General features: G+C 43.9%; 4 protein-coding genes across 4 annotated transcripts; 1 reads left to right on the plus strand and 3 right to left on the minus strand.

Moving 5' to 3' along the window:
- Positions 1–12,661: 12,661 nt before the first annotated feature.
- Positions 12,662–15,196, minus strand: SERLADRAFT_374653 (uncharacterized protein; the record flags this gene model as incomplete). The annotated part of the gene is made up of 10 exons (XM_007324062.1): positions 12,662–12,690; positions 12,755–12,773; positions 12,840–13,196; positions 13,275–13,489; positions 13,565–13,691; positions 13,757–13,866; positions 13,924–14,323; positions 14,626–14,779; positions 14,881–15,075; positions 15,159–15,196. 10 exons carry the CDS (start codon positions 15,194–15,196, stop codon positions 12,662–12,664), a joined length of 1,644 nt encoding a protein of 547 aa, XP_007324124.1.
- Positions 15,197–16,153: 957 nt separating this feature from the next.
- Positions 16,154–20,021, plus strand: SERLADRAFT_374654 (uncharacterized protein; the record flags this gene model as incomplete). The annotated part of the gene is made up of 4 exons (XM_007324063.1): positions 16,154–16,551; positions 16,608–17,724; positions 17,787–19,541; positions 19,791–20,021. The coding sequence occupies 4 exons, from the start codon at positions 16,154–16,156 to the stop codon at positions 20,019–20,021; spliced, it is 3,501 nt and encodes a 1,166-aa protein (XP_007324125.1).
- Positions 20,022–20,591: 570 nt separating this feature from the next.
- Positions 20,592–21,757, minus strand: SERLADRAFT_479940 (uncharacterized protein; the record flags this gene model as incomplete). The annotated part of the gene is made up of 2 exons (XM_007324064.1): positions 20,592–21,180; positions 21,260–21,757. The coding sequence occupies 2 exons, from the start codon at positions 21,686–21,688 to the stop codon at positions 20,701–20,703; spliced, it is 909 nt and encodes a 302-aa protein (XP_007324126.1).
- A 136-nt stretch (positions 21,758–21,893) lies between these two features.
- SERLADRAFT_358681 (uncharacterized protein) lies at positions 21,894–23,957 on the minus strand (the record flags this gene model as incomplete). The annotated part of the gene is made up of 12 exons (XM_007324065.1): positions 21,894–22,066; positions 22,130–22,370; positions 22,425–22,599; positions 22,652–22,663; positions 22,723–22,824; positions 22,878–23,004; positions 23,060–23,156; positions 23,211–23,294; positions 23,354–23,516; positions 23,578–23,706; positions 23,763–23,870; positions 23,921–23,957. 11 exons carry the CDS (start codon positions 23,784–23,786, stop codon positions 21,895–21,897), a joined length of 1,326 nt encoding a protein of 441 aa, XP_007324127.1.
- Positions 23,958–24,213: the final 256 nt, after the last annotated feature.

The following is a 24,213-nucleotide window of genomic DNA, read 5'->3' on the forward strand; positions in this document are numbered from 1 at the left end:
TGTGATGTACTCAAATACAGAATAAGTTTCTGTCTGTATTATCAAATGGGGCAGAAGTTGTGACAACATACAAGCAAATGCATTGTAAATGTATTGTTCATGTTTGCCATATCAAATAGATCCATAAATCATTGCTCCTCTCAAGAATATGTAGAAAGGTATGAATGGTGCAGAAACAAAGCATTATATAGTCCTTGCAATATATACGATTTGAAGCTACTACATAGTAACCATTATATAGGTATACATTATGAGCAGGTAGATTCCAGCAAGAATAAAGCATCAGTTGCAAATTCTCTCCTGCGCGGCTTGTTGTGCAGCTAATCAAGAAACAGTAAGAGCTTGACAAGTTTCCTTAGGCAAATAAAATTTGCAATCACGCCTGAACACCTTACTATCACAAATTGTATGGTATGAGACACAGCTTGATAGATACACCAGAGTAACATACCAATTCCACCATAATAAGAGTTTATCAACTCGTTTCTGGTTAACAGGGCCAGGAACAACCTTAAAGTAGTTGACAATGTTGTTATAGAATTCAACATATTGGAAGTCTCCATCTACACCGCACCAGGAACTGATGTTTGAGAGTGCAAAGTGAAGCTAGAACAAAATAGTAAGCTCAAGACATCATATGGAGTGGGGATTGGTGTATCGACACAGCAGTGTATGCAAGAGCTCTGGGCTTTACAGTCTTCATGCCTATCAATGAGGCAACATGGCTTCAGGTTGTTTTATCACTAGACCCTCCCCTACCAAACTGCTTTGATTGATCCAGGCGCTGAGAATCTCTGGAGAGCCCGTCCAATGCATCAGCATCCCTTGCTGAGGATGGGGAGGTAAATATTGCTTTAAAAGCCTTAGAAGAACCAGGTGGCAGACCACATTAGAATAATTGAGGTCACGGTGGTAGATGGTAGAGCATACCTTTAGTAATAACATTGAACAACAAAGACCCTTTTCAAATGTTGTTGAGGTCGTATTGATGGTTTGTGTCATACAGAAACCGGGGCCAGGAACTACCTGTAACCAAAAGATCAGGATCAGGATCTTTAATCTTCTTCTTGACGCTTGATCCAGGTGCCATTAGCTTGATTGATTGGCCACAGGAAGAGCTTACACATTGTCATTCCAGTCATACTCTACTAGACACAAAAATTGCCCTGTAACATCATGCAGAAAACCTCTGTCATCTTTAATATGGTTATAGAGTGGAGGGTTGATCAGGTGGTATAAAGCTGTGAGCCATGTAATGACAGCACCTTTAAGGGTTCCGGCATCATTGCCTTGAGCAGCATCAGAACCTTCTGCAGCTTTAAGAGAAAAGATTATTCAGGTTAGTTCATTTAGTGGGGCTACACTAATCAGTTACCTCTCTATAGATTTCATCCAATACATGGGGTTTGCAATCGGAATCAAGTTTCTTCTTCAGCCAGGGCAAGTAGTATATTAATTCCTGGAACAATCAGTGTAAATGGCCCTGCCTGTTGAGTGGTATGGTTAGCTGCTAAAAATGTAATGGTACAATAAGATTAAAACATACTCTTCTGCCGCTCTTGCACCCAATTCACTACTGTCTGTCAGACTCTCACTTAACTTGCTTGCAACAACAATCATGCTTGTCTATCAATTTGGTAACGCTATTGAATATAGAAATAAGCCTTCAGATGACATGGCCTTTGTTCACATACAACATATCATCACTGGTGATGAACAAGCTGAGCACTGACTATGAGATATAATGATACCACTCACCTGCGAGGTTTGTTTCTTAGCTTTGGACCTCAGCCTTTTAATATCTTCTTCTAATGCAGCAATTTAACACCTAGCTCTTGCTTGTGCTGCAAAGTTTTCATGGTCCGAGTCATTAGGATCCATATCTGCGTCGCCGTGGTGAGATTGTGATAAGTTGTGAACATGATTGACATTCATCAAGTAAAATGGTGAGGAGGAGTTTGGAACCAAAGGGCTTGGGCTGCAAGTCAAATGTGCAAAGCACATCGGACTGCCTGGAGGATAGTATTTAAATAAAAGCTGTACTTTTTATCCTGAGTGTAAAATCAATCAGCGGGTTCAATTTGAGTGGCTACTAGTCCTGTCAGCTGCCGTGCACTTACTACAATCTTGGCCTGTATGTAATCTTTGTGATCATAGGCAATCAGTGAGTTTACAATATTTTCTCAAATTAGTAACTGCCGCTGACAGCAATGGCTGAAATGGGGTATGTAAAGAAATTGTTGATACATTGGCCTGTAGTTACTTTATATACATATTACAATGTCAATATAATGAATCTGTCACATGGCTTGAAATCCATCAACATCTGTTGTAATAACCAAAATGTCATTGATTTACAGTGCCTTACACTGTGTCAAAATAACTGATGGAGTTGGCCAGCAAATATGAAGATGCTGTTTGATTCTACTTGAATGGTGCATCATGAAAATATATATTTCACTGTGGTACCTGGTTTGTATTGGCAGTATAACAATTCTATCAAGATGAACAAGATTTGTAGTCAGTTATAACAATAACAATGATTACAATAGGTACATAATCGATTATCTTGGTATATAAAACCTGGTAAATTTTTAGGTCACATGCAAAATGTAAATGGTCATCCCACACTCTCCTTCATTTGCTGATGCAGTATCATATGTGCACTCATAATGTTCGCACTAAAGTATAATATATTGTGAACTTGTAGATTTATGACCTACAGTGACAACAAACTTCATTACTTACACTATATGAAATGTACATACATAGGAAAGGCACAATGGCAATTTATCTGAAATATGTTCAAGGCCAGCCACTTGCTGTCTTCTTGTTTGTTGTCTGTAATCATGCTGAAATATTTACAGTAATATTGTAAGATATATGTAATACTAAAGAAAATCCTAAACCATTGCCTAGGCCATACCACATAGTGTAAGATTGTCTGTGCATATGTCATTGTTGAGATATTCTTTACCTACTCATTCATTTATGCTTCTCATATGTTTTCTCTATTCTCTTTCCTCTATTCCTCTAAAAACCGCTCTTTTGCACATTACATAATCATTGGACATTCCCACACTTACACAAAACTCAGACTTTCTTTTTCTCGACAATCTCAGTCTTCTAATAATCAGACTGAGACATTTTCTCTTACAGTTTGCTTGACTCAACAGGTTATGAGTGTCAGGCAATGAATATGAAGCTATATAAAAAAACTCAATGCCTGGTCAAGTCCTTGATGAAAGGCGGTGAATCAGGGTATGAGAGTTAAAAAGTATCAGTATAGGCGCAAATCCAAACTAATATTGAACTAAGGAATAATACATTGAGTATGTACTTCCTTATATAGTGAACAGCAAGGTTCAGACCAAAAAGGGAAAGAGTAAAAAAGTGGTCTGACCAAACAACTAACCAATAATAATAAAAAAGGAAAGTGGTCTGATCTATCATATTTACTAATCATGTGAGAGAGAGTCTTGGTAAGAGATGTACAATTGGCTATATCAATAAGCCCATGAGAAGGCGCTGATTTGTAGCCCACATCACTGATCAATATCCCTCCAAAGTAGTGATGGGGAATGGACTTGATAATCACAACATGATGGGAATGCGATGAGAAAAATTAATTCCTCACAGTTTCGCAATGTGTATTTGGGTGAGTTAGTTTACTGTTAAGGAAGACTTTGAGTGCTGATTCCATGGTCATTTTCAGATAGCTCTGGAAAGCAACTACCTTTTCACAATGCAGAAGCCATGTCACCATTTTATTAGAAGCCCTCCAACCCTCTTTTGCAAAGTCAATATGGAAGCGCTTCATGTCGGCGTTGTAATTGTTGGTGGTTCCAAACCATGTAATAAACTGGTGATAATGGAGGAGAGAGTGGAATTTTGGAATGCTTAAGTGTTCTCTTATATTAAGCTGTACCAATATATTTTTATATTTGTGGAAAGTGTCCAAAGCATCTGAAAGGTAGCCCAGAGTGGTGTTTTCATGACTGGAATACTGTGCTATCTGGATGAAGTCCAAGAGGGATCAGTATGCAAGTATAGCGCTCCTTGGAATCTTTCCAATCAGACATCCTAGCAATATGCGGGCCATATCCTTTCTTTCCTTTCCACCAATCTGGCCTAATGCATAAATTCCATTTTTGAAATGACGAACACCATAGCAAGCAGGAAGGGAGGAAATGCGCTGCTGGTCAAGCTCTTTAGGATCCATGAGATCCTTGCACCAGTTCACCATTTGCTTACTCCTTGGTATATTTGATGGAGAATATCGGGGGAAACAGATAAATGGATGTTGCAATGAGGGAAGTTGAGCCAGAATAGCTCATAAACACCACCGGAGACATTGTTATCCTTGCATCTCTCTTGAAATTAATTGAAGGACTTTGTATTAGCTCTAGTATTCTGAATGATTTTTTCTGTCCAGTTCTGCATACGTGGCTCTCCAGGAGTAGATTCTGAAAGCTCAGAAACGGGCCTTTTGCATTTGGGACAGGTGTGTGAGGCAACAATAAACTATAACAAAAACAATACCCATCTCTGTCTGCACTTGCAGGGAGTAAGAGGTACAATGAGCTTGAGGTCAACAGATGCTAGTAAATATAGCAAGTAGAGGACTTTGGGAGTAAACTCAAGGGTTTCTGATGAGGAGTAAAGCGGGTAATTCAAGTAATAAAAAGGTAAAGAACTATACATGAATATGTAGGGCTTATATAGCTAACTGTCTATCCCTCAGACCAAAAGAGGAATAAAAGAAAAAATCAGCAGGTAAGAGAATGTACTAATAATAAGTATTGTTACGCATGTTCAGGAACCGTATCCTCATGGTGAGGTACAATCCTGACTAAAGTGTTTATTAATATCTCCAGGCACTGATGGGGCTTGGAGCTGGTTGGCGAGATCTCTACCACTGGCCCTTACCCATTGTGCTGGCTGGCTGGGAGTACTACCCAGTCTCTGATCTGCGATACGAAGTGGTAACAATGGTTAAGAAAGCCTGTGAGGGCTATGAGAAGCAAGATAGCAAAAGATGTAGGTATATTTTCATATATTCAATATATCATTTTCATGATTCAACAGCTTATTTGAGCCTACGCTAATATTTCAAGTACTAAATAATTCATTTACAGTCCGACTTTTCACCCTATAGTTATGGGAAAATGTTTCCCCATTGGGATCCAAAAACTCGGACTTTGCCTGCTCATTTTTATGCTCGTTTCTAGAATAGTTACACCTCAGTTTGTATTGCACAAAACTGAGGTTAGTAGATACAGTCTTTTTTTTTCACATCTTCATTTACTTATTATGCTTCAGTATTGATTTCTTAGAGGTTATGAGCCCACAAGATATCACAGATTCTTCCCTAACGACAGGTACCATGTCGGCATTAGGCATGGTAAAACACGACGAAAAGGGAACAAACTGGGCCACATATAAGGAAACTATGTTGGCTAATATAGATGCGAGAGGACTATATCGTCATCTCAAAGGCTTGGTTACAAAGCCAGAAGAATTCACCTACCACAATGATGGCTCAGTGACTAAAGCAGATGGCACTACAGCTACCAAGAAAGATATCTCAAGCAATGAAGAATTATATGACACGTAATGCAGAAGAGAAGCTGCCACAAAATATCAAATAGTCACTACCATTCCATCCACAGTTCATGTCCGCATGCGAGCGAACGGAGCCAACCTCACTGCTGCCCTATTATGGAAGGGACTATGTGGTTACTACGAGTCCAAAAGCAAAGTTGTAATAACGAACACTAGAGAAAAGCTCCAAAATCTTCAATGCGGAGAGAAAGACAATGTGAAGACTCACATAGACAAAATGCTCCACTTCTGCATGCTTCTTGAGACATGGGAGGCCCAGTCTCGGATGATGATTTTGTCTCTATGATGATAACGTCACTCCCCTTATCCTATAGAAATTTCCTATCATCTTCAACTGTAACCTATGAATCAATTGGCAAACCTCTTCTTCCTGACGACCTTGTCACCCGAATCTACGACAAATATGCCAATTGAACTGCTATGTCAAGACCTGACAATAGTAAAGCCTCGAACTTGGCACTATCAGCCCAATCAGAACAAAGGCGCAAAACTCGCACCTGCTACAACTGTGGAAAGATTGGGCATATTGGACAAGACTGTTGAAAACCGGATAAGAGATTCAAGAAGGATAAAAAGAAGAACAAGAAAGATAAGAATGAAGATGATAAGAAGGGGAAAGATGACGCACCAGCCACTAATAAAACCCAAATGGCAACTAAAGCAGACATAAATGAGAGCTCAGATGAAGATCTTTATGTCCTAATGGCATCAGTTGGCAACATAGACTCGCAGAAAACGATGACTCACACCAACTACCAAGTCTTAATAGACTCCGGTGCGAGCAGACATTTCTGCCCAGATCCCAACCTATTCGTCAATCTAAAACCCATAAAGCCTCAGCCCATTAAGACAGCTGGAGATACCCTACTCCAAGCTGTAGGAGAAGGAGATATAATCCTAAAGATGCCAAACGGAACACGTCATACGGAACTCCTATTGAAGAGGGTGCTATACGCACCAAACATGTCCTCAATTCTCATATCCGTCAGTCAGATTGAAAAGACTGGCCACGCGATCCATATTGAGAAGGGAACTTGTCAAATCATCTCCCCACGTCCGAAAAATTGCATAATCACTCAAATACCTATGAAAAAAGGGCTTTATCAACTAGAAAACGCAATAACTGCCCACCAAGCCCAAGAAGCGAGAAAAACGGACAAATTAGTCTCAATAACAATGGACTGTCTACACGGATGCATGGGACATGTGTCTCCGCAAATGTTAACCAAGATGATTTCATCTGGGATGATAAAAGGAGTAAAACTGGAGACTACTACCCTGAGTGAATTCTGCGAAGTGTGTGCTAAGGCCAAAGCAAACAGAAAGCTGCTTCCTAAGGTCTCCTACACCCGCGCCAAATCGTATGGTGAACAAATACACATGGATCTATGGGGCCCAGCATCAGTACAGGACCTAACAGGGAAACACTATATGCTCACTCTCACTGATGACCACTCAAGAGAAACGCATGTCCGCTTCTTAGCCCACAAAAGCGATGCTCTAGTTGCATATCAGAAATTTGAGGCATGGCTCAATACCCAAAAAGATGGAGCTGAAATCAAAGTAATCAGATCTGATCGTGGCGGAGAATTCATGAGTGATGAAATGACCACTCACCTCGAGAACCGTGGTACCGAATGTGAACTCACAGTACACGACTCCCCACAACAGAATGGTGTCATGCACCAAAGTTGATTGGTAGCATGGACAGGTGTCAATAACGAAGCGAATATTCAAAAAGACTCGCCTTTGCACCACACAGGCACAGTGCCATGTGGAATAGTAATTAATATTGCCTTTTTCAAACTTGTGGCTGATTAGCACCACCTCTATTAGGCAATCCAGTCACGCTCACCTTTGCTTTTCCATTCGGTACTTTCCGCATTTCGGCATTTTGGCAAATTTTTGCGTCGCCACTGGCTACACATTGCATTGCGCCCTCGCTTTTGTCATTTCCTTCACTTTCCTTCCTTTGCCTAGCCCCACCATGGGTCCCTTACTCTCGTTTTTATTCTCACCTGACGGTCATTTCTGACAAAACCGGATAAACCCGGTCTCTGCCAAAGCAGCCATTGTTCTCCATGGAGCATAGCCACCACTCCATGGAGTAACCATTGTTCTCCTAGGAGCACAATTGTACTCCTAGGAGTCATTATACTGTAGCGAGTAGCACCTCCGACTATAAGTAGTAGGGGGTTTAGTATAGGAATACCTCAGTCGTTTCTATAGCCTCTTGGGCAGCGGCTGAGGTATGTTACATTACATTTATTAGAGATCACCTTAAACTAACATCAATTGTAGTTTCACATAGGTAAATAATAAAGTCATTTCTATAGCCTCTTGGGCAGCGGCTGAGTTTCACATAGTTTTATTAGGTTATGAGCCCTGGTGCGCAAAAGCTACGCAGGAAATAATTCTTATTTGAAACGGCAACCTCGGAACCATGACCACAGCACGCGATACATCCACATGTCCAGTTCTCACTGGACCCAACAATTTTCAGATATGGAAACTCCGGATCATCTCAAAGCTACGTCAGGAAAAAGTTCTCCGGGTTGTTACTGGAGAGGAGCTTAAGCCCTCACCAGGAAAACCTACCTCCTAGGAGAATCCTGAGATCACCTGGATACTTAAGGATGAGAAGGCACATGGAATCATCCAGGACCACATCTCTGATGCCCTCCTAATGAGGACTGGAGACCTCACCAGCTCCAAGGAGTTATTTGATAAACTTGTCTCACTCCATCAAACGTCCAACATTGCCTTGGCCTTCTATTCATTCCAGCAACTCACCAAATTGTCCTGGGATGGGACATCACTTATCCAGGACCACATTGCAAAAATCCGGACAATTGATTCACACCTCTCCGGAATGAAACTAGGAGTTGATACCAAACTCATGGCTTTTGCTCTTCTCCAATCTCTCCCATGCACTCCTGAATGGCAAATATTTCAGTCATCAGTAATCAACACGGTTGAAGAAAATAAACTTACCTTTGATGCAGTTGAGATCCGGATCACTGCAGAAGTTGCACGACAGTCAGGGAAGGCCCCTGGAGGTTCCAAAACAGCACTCAAATCCGAGGAGAAATGGTGTAACTTCCACAAAGCCAAATCACACAACACCTTGGAGTGTCAAACACTTCAGTCAGCTGGAAAAGGTCAAAGGAAGAAGGGAAAGGAAAGACACAAGGATAAAGGAAAAGAGAAGGAAAAGGCAAATACAGCGGAGCAATCATCTGGATCTGACTCCGAGGAGGAACAGAGTCATATTGCATTGGAACATGTACATATTTCCAAGCCCCTTGCTAAACGCATTCAAGCTTACCTTGTGTTGGAACCCGATAAGTCCAAAACAACAATTATTATTGACTCCGGAGCAACATCCCACATGGTCCCTCACCGCTCCTGGTTTGAGCCAGGAACATACCATGTTTTGCATCCTCCGAGGACAATCAGTTTTGGGGATGAATCCTCTGTAAATGCCATTGGCATTGGAACAGTAATCCTACAAGCAACTGTTGGCAAAAAGGACTACAATATTGCACTGTCAAATGCCTTACTTGTGCCAAACTTCACTTTAGCACTTGTCTCTGTCCACAAATTGTCCAAAACGGGGTTATCAACACTTTTTCCAGCAGGGTCAAATGCTTGTGAAGTTCGGAAATTGGAGGAACTTATCCTCACTGCGTTACACAAGCGAGGACTTTATTACATCCAAGCAAAACCTGAAATCAACCCAGAGTCAGCTTTTGCAGCAGTAGATGTAAATTTATTGCACAGGAGAATGAGACACATCGGAATGGACCGCTTGCAATGAATGGTTACAAAAAGACAGCTCCAGGATATAGACACCCTTACCGGAACCCCGGAGTTTTGTGAACCTTGTGCTTTAGGAAAGATGAAGAAATTACCTTTCAAGTTCACTGGAGGAAACCGAGCCAAGCACCCCATACAAATTGTGCACACAGATGTTGGAGGACCAATCAAACCAACTTCCAGGGAGGGTTTCCGGTACTGGATTATAATTGTAGATGATTTCTCCAAATTTCCATGGATATATTTCCTAAAACATAAAAGTGAAGCACTGGAACGATACAAGCAATGGAAAGAAGATGTTTAAACATTCTTCCGGACTTATTTGGGAGAAGAAAACTTCACTCCACTATACACAGAATTTCTCCGGATTGATGGGGGAGGAGAATATACTGGCAATGCATTCAAAAATCAACTCTGAGGAGATGGTGTCATTCAAGAAACTACAGCTGCGGATACTCCGGAACAAAATGGCATTGCAGAACTCATGAATCAGACATTGGCTACATTAGCAACCACTATGCTCCATGATTCCAAGCTCCCAAAGTCATTTTGGGTAGATGCCATGCAAACAGCTGCATATATCACAGCACGCAGCCCAGCATCAGGACTCCATGGAAAGACCCCATATGAAATACTGTTTAAAAGGAGAGTTGATCAAACTTTGTTTCGCCCTTTTGGATGCCAAGCATATGCCTTGATTCCGAAAGACAAAAGGCAAGGGAAGTTTTACTCCAAGGGGCGCAAAGCCATAATGATTGGCTACACACATGGAAAGCAAGCCTACAAACTCCTAGACACTGAAAAACAGACTGTGTTTTCCAGTCGGCATGTCATATTCAATGAATCCGGAAAGGTACAAAAGGATGACACTGCTCCCTGGAACACAGACACTAGCACAGATCAGTGGGAGGGACTCATTCCAGAGAATGCTCACTATCCAGACCAAAAAACATTGGAGGAGGATGATCCTGACCCTCGGATCCAAGATCCAAATGAATTGCAAATGGAACCACATCTCCAAGGAGATGTTCCAAGAGCAGTGGGGCAATACCTCCGTGGAGACGTTCCGAGAGCAGTGGGAGCACCTGATCAGCTAAGACACCCTCCACAACAGTCTCTACAACCAAGACCTGAACACTGGCCATCTTCAGAACAGAAAGCCAAAGTAGAGTTACAGTCAGTGGGAGGACAGCCCCTCAACATACAGCCAGCTGATGTGGAAAAAGTCCGAATACAGCTAAACAGCCTGTCCATTGGATCAGCTTCTGGAAGGCATACAACACCTCCGAGGAGTGATTCAACACCTTCAGGAGTGAGTGGGGCAACAAATACACAAATGTGTTTACTCCCTGGAGTACCTGCACAAGTTCCTAATAGAGCAGTCATGCCTGCTGAAGTCCTAGGAGTACACAGAAGCAGTTGCCAGACCCATCCTGCAGACAAAAACCGAGATTATCAAAGGACTCTAGATGAGGAACAGTCTCAAAAAGAGCAGCATGACAACTCCATGGAGAAACCTAACACTCCTGAGGTTCATGAAGAAACATCTGATACAGAGGAGACATTCTTTGCTGGAATAGCAAGTACCGGTCCATCTAACACAGACCTTCCAAGGACACTAAAGGAAGCCTTATCACGTCCGGATGGAGAATTATGGAAGTTAAGCTATGGGACTATGGTTGCACTCGAGTGGGAGTGACTAATGCAGTATATGACACTGTTCTACTTCCAAAGGGAGTAAAACCCATCACATCAAAACCTGTGTTCCAGATCAAGTTTGATCAAAACGGAAACATTGAGAGATACAAACTCCGGATTGTTGCACGAGGTTTTACTCAAAGGGAGGGGATTGATTACCAGGAGGCTTACCTCAGTCGTTTCTATAGCCTCTCGGGCAGCAGCTGAGGTATGTTACATTACATTTATTAGAGATCACCTTAAACTAACATCTATTGTAGTTTCACTTAGTTTTATTAATTCTTTTATCATTAAGAGCTGTATTGTGCAATGTATGTCCCCCCAGTTTGTTTGCCAGACCCAAACAGCTTTTACAAGAGACTTATAGCTCAAAATGACATAGGCAACATGCTGGTTGCCATCCCCAACATTCGTGATAAAGATGGGACTTTGATTCATCCTACTGAATACCGTACTCATCTGAAGCATGGTGCAATAGTCTCGGTCAAAAAAAAAATTCACTTAATAGCTGTAATATTTTTTGAACCATGATGTTATTTGTTGTCTGACTATATTATTGCCACAGGTGGGCCTTCAGTGGGAACCCTGAGAAGAGGGGTTCTTGAGCATATAATGTTATGCTTCAAAATTTACAAGTCTTACCTAGGTCAATCAGTGCTCAGAAGTCCATTTTCAATGGGGCTCCAAATGTTGGAGATGCCGAAGTTGAAGCTAGGGCACAAAAGATTAAGCAAAAGGGCAAGGGTAAGAGGTATGCCCAGGGAGAGCCAGAGGCAGGGTCATCTTCACCCACGGAAAAAGAGTGCATAGAACAATGAGTGGGAGATGTTGGATGCTGATCTGGAACTCAATGATCTGTTCCAAATGCTGGATTTAGACGTTGTCGAGGCTCAAGAATGAGCTAGCTAAAATTTTACCTGTATTGTAAAACAATTGCTTAGTGATCCTGTTTTCTTGGTCCAAAATACATTGCACGATGTTGTTATTGGTTTTTCTTACAGTCTGCACTATCTTCGGTTTCGGAGTCAGGGACTGGCGACTTGGCGCCGCTACGATTTATTAAACAGTGGTGACTCCATGGAGTGGTGGCTATGCTCCATGGAGAACAATGGCCGCTTTAGCAGAGACCGGGTTTATCCGGTTTTGTCAAGTTATGGAAGTATTAACTAAGAATATGAATGGTGTCCATCGGCATAGTGCTGTGAGCTCGTCATGTATGATAATGTCCAATGCAACTACCCGTAGCACCGTGCGAAATCCGAATGTGGAGAGATTGAAACACCTACATAGCTTTCAGCCAAGAAAAACATTCAAACATCGACAGAACAACCTCAGAATTCTATAAAAATCAAAGAAAAATAATACATTCGCTTCTACTAATAATATCAGCATTGAACCCTTTAGAGTTCTACGAGTCTTCCGCTGCCCCCGCTCACAGACCTCACCGCCCTGATACATGGTCAGGTCTAACTTCGTGGTATGACAACTACAACACCATAACACTATATACACCACACAATCACGCAAGCAAAGAGCGACCAGTCATTTCTGGCCAGATATGAATCAGACACCGCACAGAAGATAAGAATGCAAAAAGTAAGAAATCGCTCACCTTCGGGTTGAGGAAGACCCTATAGACAAGCACATTGTCAGAATGTTTTCTATCAACTGAATCACCAGAAAAGAGGAGTATTCACCATAATAGCAAGCACCGTAGGCGCTACATCTGCCAACGCACCCTCTTCCTCCTCTTCCTCCTGAGCCTTCTCCTTGATCCCTTTGTCCCCTTCTTCCTTGCCTTCTTCCTCTTTACCTCCCTCCTCCGCAAATTTAAGCCCCGTCCCGCCAACCATGATAAACGGTACTTTGTTCGTCGTGTGCGCCGTATGAGGTGCCCCAGTCTCCGCATTCAACATTTGCTCCGCGTTTCCATGGTCAGCTGTGATAAGCAGAACGTACCCCGTCTCTTTGCAAGCCGCCGCGATCGTACCCACGGCAGCATCTGTCTTGGTGATGGCTTTGACAGCCGCTTGATAGTCACCAGTGTGTCCGACCTGTCAAATACATCGAATGAATCGATGGCACAGGTTTGTTTTTCTTAGAAAATGACTGGGAAGCTAGAAGAGACTCACCATATCAGGTGGTGCAAAATTACACATGACAAACTCGTTTTCTCCATTCTTCAGAACCTCCGCAACCTTGTCTGCTACGTTTTGGACACTCATCCCAGGCTCGAGATCATATGTTGCGACTTTCGGAGAGGGGATCATGTGACGTTCCTCCAAGGGATACTGTTTCTCGACACCTCCATTGAAGAAGAACGTGACGTGTGCGTATTTTTCTGTCTCTGTTCACGTGAGTGCGGGGGTAGACAGGTAAGTTTAGGTATTGGTAGAGCAAAGGGAGAACTGAAGGGACAAACCAGCAATATGAGACTGCTTCACGCCCTGCTTTCCTAACCACTCTGCCAGGACGTTCGTCATAGCTTGTGGAGGGAAAGCTACAGTGAATGGGAACTCAGCGTTGTACCGCGACATCGTCGAGATGTGCTTCGCAGTGACAAAAGTACGGCGTTAGTTGCGAGCGAACGAGCGTGAAATGGGACATGACGTACAAGATCCTTGGGTATATCCAACTCTATCGGCGTGTCCAGCTTTCCAAGGAGCGTTGCGATCTCACGCATGCGGTCTGAGCGGTAGTTGAAGAAGAACAACGTGTCGCTTTCTGCGAAACAAGTATTAGCTACACTAATTGACGAAGACATAATCAAAAAAAATGCACCTTTAATTCTGCCATCGTCTCCATTAACGATAATTGGTTTCAAGAATTCGTCCGTCTCATCCTTCTTATACCTCTCCTCAATCTTGTCAATCAGCCCCTCCTCCTTACTCAGCGCTTCACCCTCGCCCTTGATTAGTCCATCAACAGCGACCTTCACCCTCTCCCACCTCTTATCCCTATCCATCGCATAGTACCTCCCCACCACTGTCGCAATCTGTCCGTAGCCCTCTTTGTCTATAAAGTCTTGGAGCTGATTTGCGTAGATGGTGGCGGAGCGGGGAGCAGTGTCACGCCCGTCGGCGAAGAAGTGGATGTAGGTGTGTGGAACCTCATTTTCTTTAGCCGTTTCGAGAAGGGCGAAGAGATGGCTTATGTGTGAGTGGACACCGCCGTCGGAGATCTAGGCCACGGCAGGATGGAGGAAGATTGGTTTGTAAAAGTTGAAATTAAGATGAAATGGGAAGAGTGGCAGACGTCAAGAGATTGGATATTGCATGAGCGGGTCGACAGCATAAATAGCGATATGGAAGATAAAGTTTTGCGTCAGTATTAGTTTCATCCAATCCGTAAAACGGTGACAATCAAGGTTAGATATTAAGAAATAATGATAATAAAATATATTCAAACCACAATAATTGAATGAAGTCAAGCAGACCGAGTATGCTCATAAGAGACATTAACAGAGAAGAGATACCAACTCACCAATCCAGCCAAGTGCAACCTCCCGTTACCTTCCTTGGCGCGTTTTATGCTCGCGAGAATCGTCTCATTTTTGTGAAATAGCCTCTTCTTGATCGCAACGTCGATTCTTACAATGTCTTGCCAGACAATACGCCCAGCGCCAATGTTGAGATGGCTTTAAAGCGGTTCAATATTCGGAGGCGAGCGCAGATTAGATAGACGAGTTTGTCTATTTTTCTTTATTGCCACCAGTGAGGAAAAGAAAGAAACACTTACCCAACTTCAGAGTTTCCCATGAGCCCTTCGCTCAAGCCTACAGCAACTCCATGAGCAGAGAGCGTTCTATACCCGCCCGAGCCGTCGCCATTCTGGTTTGTGCGGGAGAGTGTGTCCATGTGGGTTGTATCTGCAGTTTCGATGGCGTTTCCTTTGATGCCTTTAGAAGGTGCGATTCCCCAACCATCGTGCACGCTTTTTATACATGGGAGTAGTTGGAAAAGAAAGCCAGTTCGGTATCACATTGGCGACGATGAACAGAACGAAGGCATACTCACATTAAGCATACTTTATTCTTGACAGCGACTTCAGGCATGTCTATCGATCAGAAAATTGTTGAGTTCAGTGAACTAGAGTGAAAATGAGCTCAGTCTTTGGGCAGAAGACTAGTGTATTAGGATGATTTATACCTAGAGTGAAAATGAGCTAACCGTGGATGGATAAGATAACGATCAGATAATATCGACGCTCGCGGAGTTTATGCGCGTCGCCCCAATACGGACGTTCCTTCGTTTACGGCTGTTAGCCTGAACTTGCTTTTCCTTGAAATTGTACCTCCGTCCAAATCGAAGATGACAAAACCGTATGCAAGATGGCCGCTACCCTTTATTCGAAACACTTGGATCTCTAATCTCTCGTAGGCGGTCCAAAAGATTTGAAGGAAGACATTCGTTCCCTCTCAATAGCTCAAACTCAACGATGCTAACACCAGGTGCATACAAATATTGTCGTTTTATCTCCAGGACAGCCGTAAAAAAAAACCCGAGAAATTGATCATTGCATTCTCATTACCATCCTGGTCACATCAATGCCACCACATCTTGCGATTCTTCACAGGCGATTTGTAGGACAGATCTGATATATGGATTGTTTCGTCTACTGTGAGCCTAAAACGAAGATGTCCCGGATAATACTGGAGTGGCTGTCAGTCCTCCAAACATCATCGTGAATGTCAAAAAAAAACAGAAACTGGAACTAAGCTTGGCACGGTGGCAGTAGTAGTGACAGAAACTATGCAACGCCATCACATGATCTATCGATTTTGTTTTACGTTTGAAAACCAACCAGCTTCTTCTTGCCCCCCACAATGCCCTACTTTCAAAACTCAAGCAACGTCGATGCTAGTCACAGCGTTTTTAACGATATCGCAGGTGACCAACATAATTATACCACGAATGTTACCAATGTCTATCGTGCGACCTCAGCCGAAAATGAGGATGTTCTGTCGAGGTTGGATCCAGTCGACCGTTTTCGTCGTTACGTGCAACCTTGCATGGAAGGTACTCGGGAGGATGTTTTCAAAGAAGTCTACCAATGGCTAGATGATCCGACGGCGGATAGAAACATTCTTTGGATCAAAGGCAATCCTGGCGCAGGAAAATCCGCAATGGCATCGAGTTTGGTTTCTCAGCTAACCCAGGCGGGTCGGCTTGGTGGTTCCTTTTTCTTTCGCCAGGATGATGCCTCTTCTAGCGACCCGATCGCTCTATGGCGCACTGTGGCATACGAGCTTGCTCACTTCAACACTGACATTGCGTCTACCATCCTTCAGAATCTGAAGGACCGGCGAGCCGATCCAAAAAGGCCAGACATTCAAGATCATTTTAATGCTCTTATCAAAGCACCTATAGTAGATTCTGAGCCTTATTTCACTATGCAGCAGGGACGCAGGTAAGACAGTGTTTCCTGTCAAAGCCGAAATATCAACTCAGGGCGTCACATAATAGACATCCGGTCATTGTCATTGATGCGTTAGACGAATGTGGCAACAAATCTCAGTACCCACAGCGCAAAGCTTTAATCGATACTCTTATCCAGTGGTCCAAACTTTCCAAGGCACTGAAGTTAATTATTACAAGCCGAGATGAACGTGTTCCGGAGTCTTTGCGTCAGACTTGTCAAGTAGTCGTGCTTCCCACTGGAGACCAAGTGACTGCTGCAGCGCTGGCCGACGTTCGCACATTCTTCGTCAATCGTTTCGATCAGCTAAAGATGGATTTCCCCTCTCTGGAGGCTACCGACTGGCCAGGACTGTCAGCTATCGAAAAGCTGACAACTCGCGCGGCAGGCCTATTCATTTGGGCGGAGACTGTTATGCGATTCATCGAACAAGGTTTTCCAGAGGAACAGCTAGAGTCTATACTCTCCGGTGATTCTATGATAGTACGCGATCATATCAATGGTCTCTATCGTCAACTCGTTACTCATGCCTTAGGGAGCCTTCAAATGAATGAAGCGAGTAAAGCCGTGTTTCAGCCGCTACTTGGGGCGATCATTTTCTCAAAGACTCCCTTGCCACGCAAACATCTCAAACACTTTATCCTCTTATCTGTCAAGGAAAGCGCGATTGACCTGGTACTAGAAAGGTTAAAATCGGTAATCTCAACTGGTGATGACGGACTGGTTCGTATTGGCCACTTGTCATTCGCAGAATTTCTCTTGCAGTCGGAATTATGTCCTGACCCACTTCGTATCGATCCTAGCACAAGAGGCAGTAAAAATCTGGACCTCCTGCGTGCATGCTTGAAGATTATGCATGATCCAGATCACGGTCTGAAATTCAATATCTGTGGACTGGAGACATCTTATATCCGCAATCGCGACGTCAAGGATATGTTCGAGCGCATCAGGAAGCATATAGGCTTACACCTGATCTATGCGTGTCGGTTTTGGCCAGATCATCTAATGGATGCCCTGGAGTGCATACCAGGCTGTGACTGGATTTTGTCGCTGCTTGCAACGCTTTTCAATACCCATTTTCTTCACTGGCTTGAAGTAATTAGCTTGGTTTACGATACATCAATCGCGTCAGTGCTACTTCGCAGCGTAACCCCACATCTTAGGGTAAGTCAATCTATTAGCCAACGTAGGATAGGTGGATAGGATTAATTCGCGGTCACCCACAGGTTGTCAGTGTGGATCTGGAAAAGTTTGCGCAAGATGCACGGCTATTCATCGTCAACTTCAATGATCCTATTTCGCAGAGCTTGCCTCACATTTACTTATCTGCTCTGCCTTTTGCACCTAGGGAATCTCTGGTATCTAGGATATATCTCCCCAGGTTTCATAAGTTGTTGTCTGTGGCTGGCAAGGAAAAGAAATGGCCGTCTGTTACAAGCGTCCTTTCAGGTCATACAGGCGCGGTCAGATCTGTTGCATTTTCGCCAGACGGAAGACTAGTGGCTTCAGGCTCTAATGACTATACAGTCGGGATATGGGATATATCTACTGGTCAGATGATTATGAGCCATTTGCGAGGCCACACCAATATGGTCAATACTGTTGCGTTTTCGCCAGATGGAAAGCGATTGGCTTCGGGCTCTCATGATAAATCCCTCAGAATCTGGGATGTAGCCAACGGTGACATGGTGGTGGGACCGCTTTTTAGTCACATGGAAGGCATAACGAGTGTTGCGTTCTCGCCAGATGGCAAGCTGGTGGCATCTGGCTCTGATGACTACACCATTAGGGTATGGAATGCAACCTCCGCCCAGATGGTAATGCTGCCATTGCAACATCGTCAATCTATCACTTCAGTTGTATTTTCACCGAATGGAAAGCTATTGGCTTCAAGCTGTTTTAATGGGACGGTGACAATATGGGATGCAACCACTGGACAGATTGCCATACAACCAGATACGCAGCATTTATCAAGCATTAATTCTATTGCATTCTCACCAGACGGAAAGTGGATAGCATCGGGTTCTTCTGATAAAATAATCAGGATCTATGACGTATCCTCAGGCCAACTGGTAGCAGGTCCATTCCAAGGCCACACTATGTGGATCAGCTCTATTTCATTTTCGCCAGATGGAAGGCAGTTGGCTTCTGGCTCACGAGATCAAACAGTCAGGATTTGGGATGTAGCAAGTGGTCGGATGATAGGCAGCCCATTTCAAGGCCATAGTGCATGGGTCAGTTCTGTTGCATTTTCACCAGATGGGAAACAAGTAGTTTCTGGCTCCGGTGACAACACCATGAGGGTATGGGATGTAATGACTGTTGGCGAGACAGCGAAAAGCACAGCTCAGAAACATTATAAATGGGTCAATTCTATTGCATTCTCCCCAGATGGGAAGCACCTAGCCTCAGCCTCAGGTGATCAGACAATCAGGATCTGGGATAAAGTTACTGGTCAGATTGTAAGGGGCCCATTGCAAGGACATACCAAACAAGTCAGCTCAGTTGCTTACTCGCCAAACGGAAAATTACTGGCATCAGGGTCCCATGATGAAACCATCAGGATCTGGGATATAACTTCCGGCCAAATGGTAGCTGGCCCAATCCAAGCCCATACTGCCAGAATAAACTGTGTGACATTCTCCCCAGATGGGAAAATAATAGCATCAAGCTCTGGTGATCAGGCAATCAAAATTTGGGATGTAGTAACTGTTCAGTTGGTGGCAGATCCATTTCAGGGGCATACTGATGAGGTCAACAATATTTCATTTTCCCCTGATGGAAAGCAACTAGCATCCAGTTCTAATGACAAAACAATAATGATATGGGACGTAGCCTCTGGCCAGATGGTGGGAGGCCCATTTCGAGGACATAGTCAATTGGTTAGTTCTGTATCATTCTCACCAAACGGAAAGCAGTTAGCTTCCTGTTCTGGTGATAAATCCATCAAGGTCTGGGATGTGGTCACCGGTGTAATTGTGGTAGACTTGCTTCATGCCCATACAAAAGCAGTTAGATCAGTGGTATTTTCACCAGACGGAAAGTGGCTGGCTTCCTGCTCAATGGATGACACACTCAAAATTTGGGATATAACCACCGGTAAAATGGCAGCAGGCCATGGCGCACTTCAAGGTCATACTGACATGGTCAACTGCGTTGCATTCTCGCCAGACGGAAAACATCTAGCTTCAGGATCCGATGACAGAACAGTCAGAATCTGGAATTGCCAGCTAATCGTCAGGCCGTACAACCAAGTGGAGTCACCGTCTTCTTCAGGCTGGGTGTCTTTTGCGGTCAGTCCTGAATTTCCTTTTGACCAAAATCTTTTGTACTGGGTGCCGCTTGTACACCGCCAAAATTGGTGCGACTTTCGTACTAGAAGGCTCATCGGCGCACCTGAGACACGTATTTCATATGACCGATTCGTCCATGGTTCTAATTGGATGACATGTCAAGGTTAGTTAGTCCCTTTCAAAAGATTGATACACTCTTAGCTGATCATGACCCTTATTCGGGTGGTGGCGAAGTAGGTGGCGGCAGTTTAGAATCAAAACAAAATGACATATCTGTTCCAAATATCTCTGGTGAGTGAATGGATGAAGATCATTGTTATCTTAGCCTTGTCAGTTTACTGACCATCCATTGCTAGCGTTGAGCCTGGGAGCAGTACAGAGACTCGGACAGCCAGATTTTCGACACCGTGGATCTGTTACCGTTCGTGCTACACCAGTTTCACAGTACTCACCACTTCAGTTGCTGCAGCATCACTCCACGCCGTCCTCATCTGTAAGCGATGTAACGGTCGAAGCATCTCGAGGATCGTCTGCCATACTTTCTCTGCGCTCTCCTGCACTGACACAGGAAGCTTCTGAATCTCGTAGTAGAACTGGGAAAGGTTTTAGGCCGTCTTTTTTACGCTAGAAATCCTCTATACTTGCTGTTGTACCTTCTTGCCGTGCCCAATGGTGCTTGTAGTAAATTTGATCTTGAAATTCCTCGAGCGAATGACAGACAAATTCAAATATCCCATTGCAAGCCTGAGGTACATAAATGTGTAGCCGCATAAGGCTGCCAGTGAGTAAAGACAGTGAGATAACTGCCAGCGTTATGAGGAAAATTGCAATCCAACAGCCATATGCCTTAGTTTTCTTTGCCGGTGGGAGCACACCCACGCTCGGTAAGAGATACCCTTACTTCAGTTAATTGGTCGTCGTTTTCATGTGTAAGTAACAGTGTACCGGCTTGATAGGTGGTTGATTGAGACACTTTGGATGGAGGCGACTTGAACAGATTGACATGTATCGAGTGTGCGCTGTTGAGATAGTCCAAGAGAACAGGCCTCGATCGGAAAGATAGATTCAAAGGAGTAGAAGGTCCAGGAGAATCCGAGGCGGTGGTAGAAATCGAGGTATTGGCCACCCTATTATCGTCATCATCGGAATCGAGACACGGAAGTGGTCTTATAAACATGGTATCCTCGACGAGGTGTGTTGTGTTTCTTAGGAAAGGGACGTCCACAGATGTTTTGAGCATAGATCCAGGATGAACGACAAAACCGTTCTTTGTGGGCCTTGGATACGACTCAGGAGAGAAAAGGTATGCGTGGATGACTTGACCTGTCTGTACGAAACGTGGGTGAGATACATCGGTAAATGATCGATGCAATGTTTTTTTAATCAGCGATGACCTTCACACTCACGACAAAAGATGTGCATGCGTATGACGGTACGTAGACAAGTTTGGCTGAAACTAGATCAAAAATGAGCTGATCGACGCTTATGCTCTCGTCTTGAGGACTATCGAGGTCGCCAAACACGGTACTCAGATCCAACGGGTCGTCCGCATCCTCAGTGTCACCATCGGCAATACCAGGATATTCAAACAAAACCACAGACTGTAGACCAAAGTAATCGAGACGAAGAACACGTCGGCCATAGTTTAACCCAGAAGACAGGTCTTCAAAAATATGGGAGGTGAGAGCTGCCTTCCATAGGACACCTAGGGGCTGTTTGGATGATCGCAAGTTTGCATTGCCGCTTGAGAACGAAGTTGTTGGTCCCTGGATAGCAGGCTGAAGAATACGTTTGAGAGATTCGGGCCAGCCGAGCGTTGATATGTTTGATGACATAGAGCGCGTATTAGAGATGCTGTAAGGTATTGGGGATGAAAGGAAGAGAAGAAGATCGTCGTTGGTGGTAAGAAGTGGATCGGGGTTTCAATGGTCTTTCGTGAATTCCCGAGCCGCTTGTCGAGTCGCACACTCTGGTATTTCCTTGCTTTAAGCAACTTGAACATACACATTCCGGATCCATCTATCCTAGTACAAAGGTTCTACTATTCTACACGTTTCCTGAACAAGATCTTTGCCTTTGTATCGGGTGAATTGGCCGTACCGAATGATACACTGGTTGGTCGCACGCCCTCGTCCTCGAACTTGACATCATACGTCACAACAACATGTGCTAGCATACTTTTCAACTCAGTTGCAGTGAAAAAGCGCCCAGGACTGTTAAGGATCACAAATTTCATGAATCAGAATATTATCTCAAGTGATACTCGAAGAACAGACCATGCATTTCTTCCGTGTCCGAAAGCAAGATACTGCGGGTTGGTGGAAACCATCTGCTGCCAAGGTTGTTCCCCCTCTTGCTTCTCGTTGGCAAATCGGAAGGGAACGAATGCATCAGCGTCTGCATATATTTCACTGTCATGATGCATAGGCGACGATGCGACCGTCACCGTACAACCAGCTGGTATGAATGTGCCATCGGAAAATGTGAAATCTGTCATAGCCTTGCGGAGCATAGATACTACGCGGGCGTTAACTTCGTCAATTAAATGGGTGTAGTCTGACAGGGGCTTACTGAAAGTGAGGCCATCGAACCTTAGCGTTTCCTTTAAGAAACTGTCCACATGCCGCATCTTTGCTAACGCGGCTTTGGACCAACCTTCTTTCTCTACGATGGTTTCCACTTCGTCGCGTAGTGGCTTAATGTATCGAGGGTTTGCGGCCAAATGAAATAAAGCATGTGTAAAAATCTATGATGAAGCTAAGTTGTTGCTACAAGATTAACTAGGAGAAAGAGCATACAACGGATGATGTCTGTAGTGGGAAGTAAATGATCGTGAGACAGGCAATGAACTTGAACAATAACGACATACATGGATTGCGGTAAAATTAGTTGCTAGCACACGCTTGGTGAGATTCTGCGCTGAACGTTCTTCTCCTTGTGCTTTGTCCATGAGCCATGACAGCATGTCATTCTATATATTTCTCATGAGAGCATGCGTATATCATGCGCTCGCACACCGCGTACCGGCTTTTCATACCAGTCGCTCCCATAGTCATCCAAATACTTCTGGCGTTCCTCTATTATAGGCCGTAAAAGCCTCATTCCTCGCTGCACGGATTGAGGCAACTTCGAAAGGAGTCTACCTACGAGACTGCATTGAAAGTTACTAAAAAGAGCATATTTGAGTTTGAGGTGCTGGAACGTACGGGGCCATAAATTCAGGAAACAAATCGATCATGGCTGCAGTCTTGACCACATCGAGGGAGAATCCAGAAACCAGGTCATTCCAATCGGGATCGCGGCCTAATTATAATCTAATGAATATGGGGTATGAGGCTAGAAAAAGATAGTATTTACATAGCGGAAGGCCAATAAATACACGATTACTTGTTCGACATACAACTCGTACGACGGTTTCAAATGCAGGCACGCTTCCCCATTCTGAAAAAGAAGCGCGAGGTGTTGCAGATAGGTGTAAACAAGATAACATGAAAACATACCATGGCCATTTAGTTGGATATTGTCATCGAAGGAAGCTTTAATTTCGTCTAGAATGTCCGGAAATCGAGCAGCAAGGTTACGGGTGAGCTGAGTTAAGATAATTGGGATGTGATAAGGGTTGTCCATTATCTCATGGCCTAGAGTATATTTGAGCTTCAAAATCTTTCAAGGTAACACATCAGCATCAATTATGAACCAAAAATGGTTCAGACGCGCCACGCACATCACTGATTCTTTCACGAGCAGAGAGACGATCTTCTGAGGCTTTTCGGACCTCCTCGACGAGCTCGGAACCACTCAGGAAGACATTCCAGGAGAATAAACCTGGAATCTTGAAGGCTTTGCCCTTATGCTACATAGGATGCACCAGAGTGAAGGTGGTCACGACGAGGTAGTAAGAGCACTAACATTGGTGTAACCTTCCTGTAACATCTCACGAGCGTAGAATAAAAATTTAAAAGCTCCCCAGTACGATGTAATTAAGCCATCAGGGCCAACTGTTGGGATATTATCGACCTACGGTCAATCGGTCAAAAGGCCAGTCAAGCACAAAAAGCCAAGCATACATTAGGTCTCCTCAGATATTTAGATACGGCGACAAACAAAGAAAGGACAGCCACGAATGCGTAGGAAAGGGGTGAAATATCCTCGTCGGTATTGGGGAAAATATAGCGAGGAAACCCACACACCTTCTTTGGTCCTTCAAAACAAGCGCCCTTCAAAGGCGTGTTGATTTTGCTTTTCTTATCCACCATCCACCATTGGAATGACAGCTAGGCGCTAGACCGCGGCGCAGCGCAGGCGCATCTTTGATTGTAGACTTATTATTGACCTTAGTATCCAACACGCACGTCTACCG

This window comes from Serpula lacrymans (assembly GCF_000218685.1).
Source record: "Serpula lacrymans var. lacrymans S7.9 unplaced genomic scaffold SERLAscaffold_18, whole genome shotgun sequence".
NCBI lineage: Eukaryota > Fungi > Basidiomycota > Agaricomycetes > Boletales > Serpulaceae > Serpula > Serpula lacrymans.